The sequence below is a fragment of the Nicotiana attenuata genome, unplaced genomic scaffold, assembly GCF_001879085.1.
Source record: "Nicotiana attenuata strain UT unplaced genomic scaffold, NIATTr2, whole genome shotgun sequence".
Lineage (NCBI taxonomy): Eukaryota > Viridiplantae > Streptophyta > Magnoliopsida > Solanales > Solanaceae > Nicotiana > Nicotiana attenuata.
Window position 1 is genome coordinate 2,885 of NW_017673827.1, and position 10,136 is coordinate 13,020.

A 10,136-nucleotide genomic window follows, 5' to 3' on the forward strand; every position below is an offset into this window, starting at 1 on the left:
ACCAATGTTTGAAATATAATAAAGATGGAGTCGAAAAGAAGATAGTTGCTAACGACAAGCCATTCGCGGAAGTTGAGGCATACTTCGCTGATGCAAAGTTCTACTTGAAGAACCACATCATGAAGGGAGTAAAAGTTGATGACATCACGAAGGCCAAAGGTGATAATATCATGTCCAAAAGGGCTGAAGTAGCTTCTAGTGAAGATAAAGTTACAATAGAAGCATGCCAAGTTTCGAAAGCTCACAAAAAGAATGTTGCAATTGCAGGCAAGAAAATAGCTCCTTTATTTCGTTACGTCCCAAAAGTGAAGAAAGATGAAGGAGAATCATCAAGCCTCCAAAAAGGTGCACTAAGAGAATTAACCCTTCCTATCAAGCAGATTGATACCATCAAGTTATCTTCAAAGCTACTGGAAAAGTTTGTGGCCCCTAACATGCCTCAAAATAAGGCACTCCCCACGAAACGCACAAATGAAGGTTTTGATCCGAATGCTTACAGGTTGTTCGCAAAGGCTGGATATGATCCCAACGAACCATATAAGCTAGGGAAGCTCCCACCTGAAGCTACTAGGAAAGCAAACACGATGAAGGATAAGGAGCATGTGGTGAAGCAATCACGTGAGGGTCTAGGTTACAAACAACCCCCACCAGTTCGCACCTCCATTAGAAGAGCAAGTATTAACTATATCACGATGGAAGATGAACCCACCGATCCTAATAAAAGGCCTTCTATCTTTGATCGACTTGGAGAACCAACTACAAGAACTTCTGTATTTGAGAGGCTGGGGCCATTGAAAAAGAAGAAGAACAAGTCCCAAAGAAATTACGAAAAAATAAGAAGACCTTTGCCATCTAGAGTATCAAAGCATCTCCAAAGAGTGTCAAAGCCTGATCCCTTACAGAATGAGGCGACAATCAAAACATTTGATTTCATGCGGAGAGGTACTCAAAGTGAAGACTCGCACAATGGTCTACACTAAAGAGCGTGACGAAGATGAAAAAAGTGTAGGATCTTCATAACACATTACTGCGAATGAGGAGCAATACACTTCATCCCTAAGGAAAGTCGACGAAAATTTGGGAGATGCCTCTTGGTGTGGCCATATATCTTTTAATGATGGTGATCCTCAAGAAGACAAAGATGTCGAGGACGCTCCTGCGGAACTAGAAGAAGGAATTAAAATGACCATTGATGCATTAAAAGAAGTCAACCTTGGCACTGCAGAAGACTTCAGGCCCACCTATGTAAGTGCCCTATTAACCACAGATGAAGAAAGCACTTATGTGGAGCTACTCAAAGAATATAGAGATGTCTTTGCTTGGAGCTACAAAGAGATGCCTGGTTTAGATCCTAAAGTAGCAGTTCATCATCTCGCAGTCAAGAAAGGAGCTCGTCCTGTTAAGCAAGCCCAAAGACGCTTCAGGCCAGAATTGATCCCATCAATCGAAGCCGAGGTCAATAAACTCATCGAAGCTGGTTTCATTCGGGAGGTTAAATATCCTACATGGATTTCAAGCATTGTTCCTGTGAAGAAGAAGAATGGCCAAATTCGAGTTTGTGTCGATTTTAGAGACCTCAATAATGCATGCCCTAAGGACGAATTTCCGCTCCCCATTCCAGAGCTTATGATTGATGCCACCACCGGATACGAGGCGATGTCTTTCATGGATGGATCATCTGGCTACAATCAAATACGTATGGCACCAAAAGATGAAGAGCTTACTGCATTTCGCACTCTTAAAGGCATTTATTGCTACAAAGTAATGCCTTTTGGCTTGAAGAATGCTGGCGCCACATATCAAAGGGCAATGCAGAATATCTTTGACGACATCCTCCACAAGAATGTGGAATGATATGTGGATGATTTAGTGGTGAAATCAAGAAAGAGAGGAGACCACTTGCAAGACTTAAGAATGGTGTTCGAACGACTGCGGAGATATCAACTTAGAATGAACCCGTTGAAATGTGCCTTTGGAGTTACTTCTGGAAAATTCCTTGGCTTCATTGTTCGACATCGAGGGATTGAGATAGATCAAGCCAAAGTTGATGCAATCTTGAAAATGCCCGAGCCCAGAAATATACATGAACTGAAAAGTCTACAAGGAAAATTGGCGTACCTTAGAAGATTCATCTCAAATCTAGCAGGGAAGTGCCAACCTTTTAGCCGCCTCATGAAGAAGGGTGTACCTTTTGAATGGGACCAAGCTTGTAGCAATGCATTCCAAAGCATCAAATCCTACTTGATGAGACCTCCGGTTCTGGCAGCCCCTATACCAGGAAAGCCATTGATTCTATATATTGCAGCCCAAGAAAGGTCAGTTGGAGCCCCTTCGGCCCAAGAAAATGGTAACAGCAAAGAAAATTCCCTCTACTACTTTAGTAGGATGATGACCCCAAATGAGCTGAAGTATTCTCCGATCGAAAAGTTGTGTCTGGCATTGGTTTTCGCAATTCAAAAGCTGAAGCACTACTTTCAAGCTCATATCATCCGTCTCGTCTCAAGGGCGAACCCGATCAAGTTTGTTTTGTCAAAACCTGTCCTCAATGATCGATTAGCAAGGTGGTACCTCCAATTTTAACAATTCGAGATTGTGTATATCCCACAAAAAGCTGTGAAAGGACAAGCTTTAGCAGATTTCTTGGCAGATCATCCAATTCCTGATGATTGGGAGTTGACTGATGAACTACCCGATGAGGATGCGATTGTCATTGAAGTGCCACCACCATGGAAAATGTATTTTGATGGTGCCGCACATCGTGAAGTAGCTGGTGCAGGTGTTATGTTTGTCACTTCTCAAGGAGAAGTATTGCCATATTCTTTCACCTTAACACAACATTGCACCAACAACGTTGCAGAATATCAAGCGCTCATACTTGGGCTTGAGATGGCCGTTGATATGAGACAACTCCAATTACATATTTTTGGAGACTCTGAGTTAGTGATCAATCAATTGCTAGGTAGCTACGAGGTCAAAAAGCCAGAGTTGCGTCCTTATTATGATTATGCGCATAAATTGATTGGATGGCTTGGCAATGTAACTCTTCAGCATGTGCCAAGGAAGGAAAATAAGAAAGCTGACGCCTTAGCTGCTCTAGCTTCGGCATTGACTCTTCCCGGCCAGACACAAATCACTATCTGCCAAAAATGGGTAGTGCCGCCAGATGAGAATGAGGATGAAGAAAGCAAGCTCGTGCGTTTGGTAGCCGTCGCTGAAGCTGTGAAGGTTGATTGGCGACAAATCATGATCGACTACTTATGTTACGGGATACTTCCAGAAGATCCAAGAAGAAAGACCGAAATTCGTCGGTGTGCCCCTCGCTTCCTTTACTACAAAGACACTTTGTATCGAAGATCATTTGAGGGAGTTCTCTTGCGTTGTTTAGGGGAAGATGAAGCAACTCAAGCTATGCAAGAGGCACACTCTGGAGTTTGTGGATCACATCAATCCGGGCCGAAGCTCCACTTCCATATTAAGAGGATGGGTTACTACTGGCCGACATGGTGAAAGATTGCTTAGATTATGCTCGAAGATGCAAGGCTTGCCAGTTTCACGCAAATTTTATACACCAACCGCCTGAAATGTTACACCCTACTGTTGCGTCTTGGCCATTTGACGCTTGAGGATTAGATATTGTTGGACCACTTCCAAAATCTTTTGGAGGACATCTATACATCTTGGCAGCAACTGATTGTTTCTCAAAATGGGCCGAGGCCGTCGCTCTCAAGGAAGTGAAGAAAGAGAATGTTGCAAACTTCATTCGAGTGAACATCATATATCGTTTCGGCATTCCTAGTTATATAATAACAGATAATGGCAAACCGTTTGATAACAAATTGATGACCAAGATCCGTGAACTTTTTGGCTTCAAGCAACGTAATTCGTCAATGTATTATGCTGCTGCAAATGGACTAGCCGAAGCATTTAACAAGACACTTTGCAACTTGTTAAAGAAAGTCATCTCCAAGTCTAAAAGAGATTGGCATGACAGAATGGAAGAAGCTTTGTGGGCCTATCGGACGACTCATCGCACGCCGACTCAAGAAACTCCTTATTCTCTTGTTTATGGAGTCGAAGCAGTTCTTCCTCTTGAGCGTCAAATACCGTCCTTGCGACTCGCTGTCCAAGAAGGTCTTACTGAAGAAGAAAATGCTCGTCTGCGCCTTGAAGAACTTGAGTCCCTTGATGAAAAAAGGCTAGAAGCTCAACAAAGTCTTGAATGTTATCAAGCTCGTCTTTCTCGTGCTTTCAACAAAAAGGTTCGCTTAAGGTCCTTCCAAGTTGGCGATCAAGTTCTTGCAGTAAGAAGACCTATTATCACCTCTCGCAAATCTGGGGGCAAATTCACTTCAAAGTGGGATGGTCCATATGTTGTGCAAGAAGCCTATTCAAGTGGAGCTTACAAGTTAGTTGATGCAGATGGCATGAGAATTGGCCCTATCAACGGGAAATTTTTGAAGAGGTACTATCCTTGAAGAACAAACGCTCCTCGACGCACGAGCCTAAACTGCAAGTCGTGAAGCTCCTTAATGCACGAGCCTAAACTGCATGCTGCTACGCCCCTTAACGCAAGAGTCTAAACTGCATGTTGCAATGCTCCTGGCCCGCATGAGCCTAAACTGCGAACGGCACCCCAAAAAAAAAAGGAGTCCGCTAGGTTGAAAACCTCGAAAGAGGCGGCCTAGGCAAAAGTTAGGACAAAAAAAAACTCACTTATTTTGAACTACGTTATGATTTGATCCTCTTCACCGAGGTACGTAGGCAGCTTAGAGTTTCATTCTAAGTTCAATCACATAAGCTAAAAAAAAGTGTGTTTCAACGTGACATGATCATCAAAATTCGAGCTGAAGCATCACGTTGATTACTCAAATAGGCGCATATTGCAAAAAGAAAGAAGGCAATTTGTGTCGAGCCAAACTGGACCTTTCATTGCTTCAATGCTACAAGGATCTGATACATCATTGTCAAGAGACTAAAAGGAAAAAAATATTTATACTTCGACCTATACGAAGAATCTAAGTCATAAAAGCAATTGACGAGAAAGATTGTCCCTATCTTGTCTTGAATGCCTTTCCAAGTTCGCTTCATTTCTTCAAGACATGATGCTATCATAAAGCTTTGCGTAGTTGAATTTAATGTGAATTGTTCCCCCATCATGTGGCCTGACTATGAAATTTCTAATTTGGGTTCTGAAGGGTCAAGCAATACATGATCTGGATTTTTGACTAATCCAGAAGGTCTTATGCCGCAAAGACTTCTATATGCATGCGAATATGGAAGTTCACTGCAGTCGCGTCAACTTCGCGAATTTTCTGTTGGTAGACCGAAAAAAGTTCTGCCATGAAATTCGTAGATACTTCAGGTCTCTGAGTTTACTTTCTAACGGCTCGGACGGATTGCAATTCCGACATTCCAAGCTCAAGATACAATTATTTTCGCCGAAGGTACGCAAATCTGGAAATTCACTGCAGTTGAGTCGACTTCGCGAATTTTCTGTTGACAGTCCAAAAAGAGTTCTTTTATGAAATTTATATGAGTTTTAGATCTCTGAGTCTACTTTCTAACGGCATGAACGGATTGCAATTACGACACTCCAAGCTCAAGATACAATTATTTTCACCGAAGGTACACAAATCTGGAAATTCACTGCAGTTGAGTCAACTTCGCGAATTTTCTGTTGACAGTCCGAAAAGAGTTCTGTTATGAAATTTATATGAGTTTTAGATCTCCGAGTCTAATTTCTGACACCACAAACGGATTGTAATTCCGATACTCCTAGCTCAAGATATAATTATTTTCGCCGAAGGTACGCAAATCTGAAAATTCACTGCAGTTGAGTCGACTTCGTGAATTTTCTGTTGACAGTCCTAAAGGAGTTTTGTTACGAAATTTATATGAGTTTTAGATCTCTGAGTATACTCTATGACACCACAAACGGATTGTAATTCCGATACTCTTAGCTCAATATACAATTATTTTCGCCGAAGGTACGCAAATCTGAAAATTCACTGCATTGTATCCACTTCGCGAATTTTCTGTTGGCAGACCGAAAAAGGTTCTGCCATGAAATTTGCAGGTACTTCAGGTCTCTGAGTTTTCTTTCTAATGGTGCAAACGGATTGTAATTCTGATACTCCTAGCTTAAGATATGACTTTCTTTAACAAGAGCGCGCGAAGCAACAAAGCCAACATACAAGACATGTGCTGAAATTTAAGAAAGAAATAATTGGGAGTAACGGAGGGAATCCAGGTCTCAAAGAGAGATATCACATATTAAAAATAAAGATACTTTTATTGCTCCAAGACATAAGTACTCCATTACATGATAGTAGTTATAAAAAAAAATCGCAAGTCGAGAATCCTAAGCTAAAAAAAAAGAGAGAGAAAAAACTCTAAAATCATGGAAAAGGTTTGAAGCTAAGGATTTGTTGGCGGCTTGTCTCAACTGCCCCTTTCAGGAGGGATAATTTCTCTGCTTCATCATCAGATAATGGATGATTGGCTTCAATGGTATAAATCTCCCCTTCGGTAACGTCAACGTTCTCTTGACTTTTAGCCAACTTCACCTGTTGTTTACCCAAGAGCGCGACGATCTTCTTCTTTCTGGAGGCCAAGGCAGCTAGCTGTTGTTCAACACTCGCAAGACTGGCTTGAAGTTTCTCTACAGACTCGCTCACTTTTTCATATTCCTGTTTTGCATCATCGAGGCGTCGTCGTGCATCAGAAAGTGACTCTTGGTGAAATTCTTTAGTCATCTTGGACGATCTTAAAGCATCGTAATCTACGTACGTATTGAAGAAAGCCTCGACAAGAGCCTCTAAAGTAGAAGTATCAATAATATTTTCTTTCTTAATTTCCTCAAGACTCAAAGCAATACTTTCCTCCAACTTTGTGAAGCTATCCAGAGAATCAAGAGAGAACTCTTCGATCCATTCACACAAGGTATGCCACATCGTGTTAACAAAAGAAAGTTTATTACGGGAAATAGTCTCTTGTGGTTTGAAGTTTGGAGCATCAAGATGCAACAGCCATGGAGTAGGCTCGAAGGCTTTTAGACGTTTTGCTTGACTTGCGACAACCTCCATCTTACTCGTCATGGCTGGCTTGGAAAGCACAGCATCTTCTGGAAGAACGAGGTGCGACTCTTTGGGTAGACTCAAATCTGTCGACGGAGCATTGTTTGCAGCATGATGTTCAACACCATCAAATGAAGTGTGAGGACTTTTTGCGGCCACACCGAGGGAATTTGGGCTTGTAACACAGTCTTCTACCATGTCGTCACCAAGTACATCATCATACAACTCATCGACGCCCAACTGGAAAAAAAAACCTTTAGTGTTCAAAAAAAGAAAAGAAAAGAAAGGGAGTAAATTTGAAGGATATAATATTTACTCGTTTCTCCAGTTCAGACAACGGCATCGTTGAGCCAGGGTCACCCTCTATGAAAAATCCAGTATCGATACTAAGAGCATCCAAGTCAGCAAACTCACTATGGCTCGTGTCCTTAGCCTTCTTCTGTGAACGATTCCAATGTATGTCGTGACTAACATCACTCTCGTTCGAGCTGGAAGTTACACTAACATTCACACTCATTAGGCAGAACAGAAGCTTGAGTCCTTTCCTTGTTTATTGGCACAACGTTGGTTGTCTTCGCAACATTTTTGTTTGGTGAAGTAGGAGGCGCGTTCCTTTTGCAAGGATTGTTCGTCACCTCCACAGTGGCAGTAGTTGTCTTGGAAGTCAACAAAACATCTTTAGCTCCTTTGTCCACATGGGCATCCCCGCTCGTCGAAAGGGTAGACTTGGATAAGACCTTGGTGCTTGGCGAAGGATCTTTAGATCTTAACTTGGAATTGGAAGACCCTTCGTGAGTGCCCTTTTGACGTTGATCATCTTTGGAGGATAAAGGAATATCATCTTTCCTTGGAACTTTCAAAATGACATGAGTACTTTGTCGGGAAGAGTGCACTCGACGAGCTGACCACCAATCTGCATAGTCACGAGTCATTAGAGGGCCCTCTTCTGATGGACGCATAGGGACAATAACCTTTGACGAACCTCCAAGATGAACACAAGAATCCCAGAATTGCACTAGCATTTTCAGTGAGCCGTCATAGGGTCGCTCTATGAGTTTGCCAGGAACATCTTGACAAAAGCCGAATTGACGACTAAACCTATGCGGGCTATAAGATTCCACAATATGAATGTCATCATGCCTAAGGGTGATGAAGCTTGAGCGAAGACTTATAAAAAAGTCTTTCCAAGAATTCGATTGTTCGTCATGATCCGTAAGATGCAATTCCCTCCCTTGTAGCATAGCCAAATGGTGAAGCTATCACGCACTAACTTGTTGAAACAACTCACGGGCATTACTAAGGTCAAAATGCTTGGCCATCTTCTCTCCAGAAACCTTGCACATATGCGGACCTCGTTGTGGACGCTTAACACGATAGTAGGTTTCAAAATATGCTCCTATCCATCCATATACAAAATGAATAGGAAAGAGTGCTTTGCAGGCGCCCAAATCTTGAGAAGTGGAGCCCTCCTTCAAGCCATGATAAATACTTGCAAGGACGGGAACCGCCAAGGAAAACTTCTCTCCATGAGCCTTCAAACTCGCGATTTGGAAGACACTAGCACGAATGTAGTCGATCTTCTTGTTGGGGAACACAAATTTGCAAAGCCAACATGCAAGGAAAGCCACCAAATAAGTCTCAGCTCTAAGTGACTCCTCCACGCCAAGCTCAATAAAGGGGGCATTCTCCTCACCGGTTCGTGGTAGGAAGCTCGTGTCAATATTCCTAGAAGGATTATGATTCAACTTCGGCCTTGTAGTCCGATTCCTTGATGACTTTTGCGGAGGCTTGGCATACCTACTCGGACCTCGAAACCAAAACTCCACCCAATCACGAATGGAGACCTCGTGGACATCATCCTTCATGAGTTTGTAGAATGCCGAGAACAGGTGCAGACAACTTCTTGGGAGGAAAGGTTTTCCTTGATTGTCCGCTTGTGTCAACTCCTTAGCCGAGGGGATAACTTCGTCATAGAAGGACCCATGCACCGGAAGGCCTCCGATTGCTCGCAAGTCCCACAAAGAGATGGAGAGTTCACCAATAGAGGTAGAAATTGTGTTGGTAGATGGACGCCAAAGCTCACAAAAGGCACGGAGGACATTCTCATTGTAGTCATATGTGAACAACGAAGCAAAGATGGTGTCATAGACCTTGATGCCATCCAGAGTCAACTTGTTGCGGGCAAGAACATCTTCTACCCACTCCCAATATTTGGACGTATAGCGAACTTCACCAAAGCCGGAAGGAGGAACACTCCAAGTGGCGAGACGTCCATCGTGATCACGATGAGTAGGATTAGCAGACGCGACCTTCTGATGGGTGGAGGACTTCAAAAGTAGGACCTCCATGTTGGTTTCTTTGCCCGAAAATCTGTCTAATGCATCCTTCATCTCTCTGGTCGACCATTCTGCAAGATCAAGGGAGGCGTCAAGCAGCTTCCTAGCGAGCGCGAAAGCACCTATCACCGGAGGATGAACTTTTAAAGCGAGAACTCGGGCGCGCGGATTCTGCTTGTCGCTAGTAATCTCAAGGTGTGGATATGGTGTATCGTGGTCGGTAAAATGCATCCCTGCTGATGGAATTCACAGTCCGATGTGCTGCTCCGAGAGTCTGCAAAAAGAAAAAAGAAAAGGGAAGAATTTCTGAAAATCAGCAAGACTGAAAGGGGCAACATGTCACAATATATTGCTTAAATTCGAAAAAATTTATGGGAAGATAGCAGCATATTCTGATTATGATATTTACCTATATTGTGGCTCTGGAAGTCTAGTTTCTGTAGCCACAAACCGCTCGTGATTTCGATGCTCCTATACCAAGATATAATTTTTTTGGTTAAGACGCGCAAAGCTGAAATGTCGAGCGTGACAGAACTTGAACCAAGATTAGGAAGCTCACCTGGGATGATACAATACGAATTTAAATCCAAATTTTTGATATGTTGTAGTACTCCGAGTCTAGTTTCTGTAGCCGCAAACCGCTCGTGATTTCGGCATCACTACACCAAGATATGATTTTTTTTTGTTAAGACGCGCAAAGCTGAGATTCCTGGCAGCAGCTGCA

The 10,136-nt window shown here is 42.7% G+C and overlaps 1 protein-coding gene across 1 annotated transcript; it reads left to right on the forward strand.

Moving 5' to 3' along the window:
- Positions 1-1,914: 1,914 nt before the first annotated feature.
- Positions 1,915-4,475, forward strand: LOC109217387. The gene is made up of 3 exons (XM_019381624.1): positions 1,915-2,496; positions 2,590-3,484; positions 3,625-4,475. The coding sequence occupies exons 1-3, from the start codon at positions 1,915-1,917 to the stop codon at positions 4,473-4,475; spliced, it is 2,328 nt and encodes a 775-aa protein (XP_019237169.1).
- Positions 4,476-10,136: the final 5,661 nt, after the last annotated feature.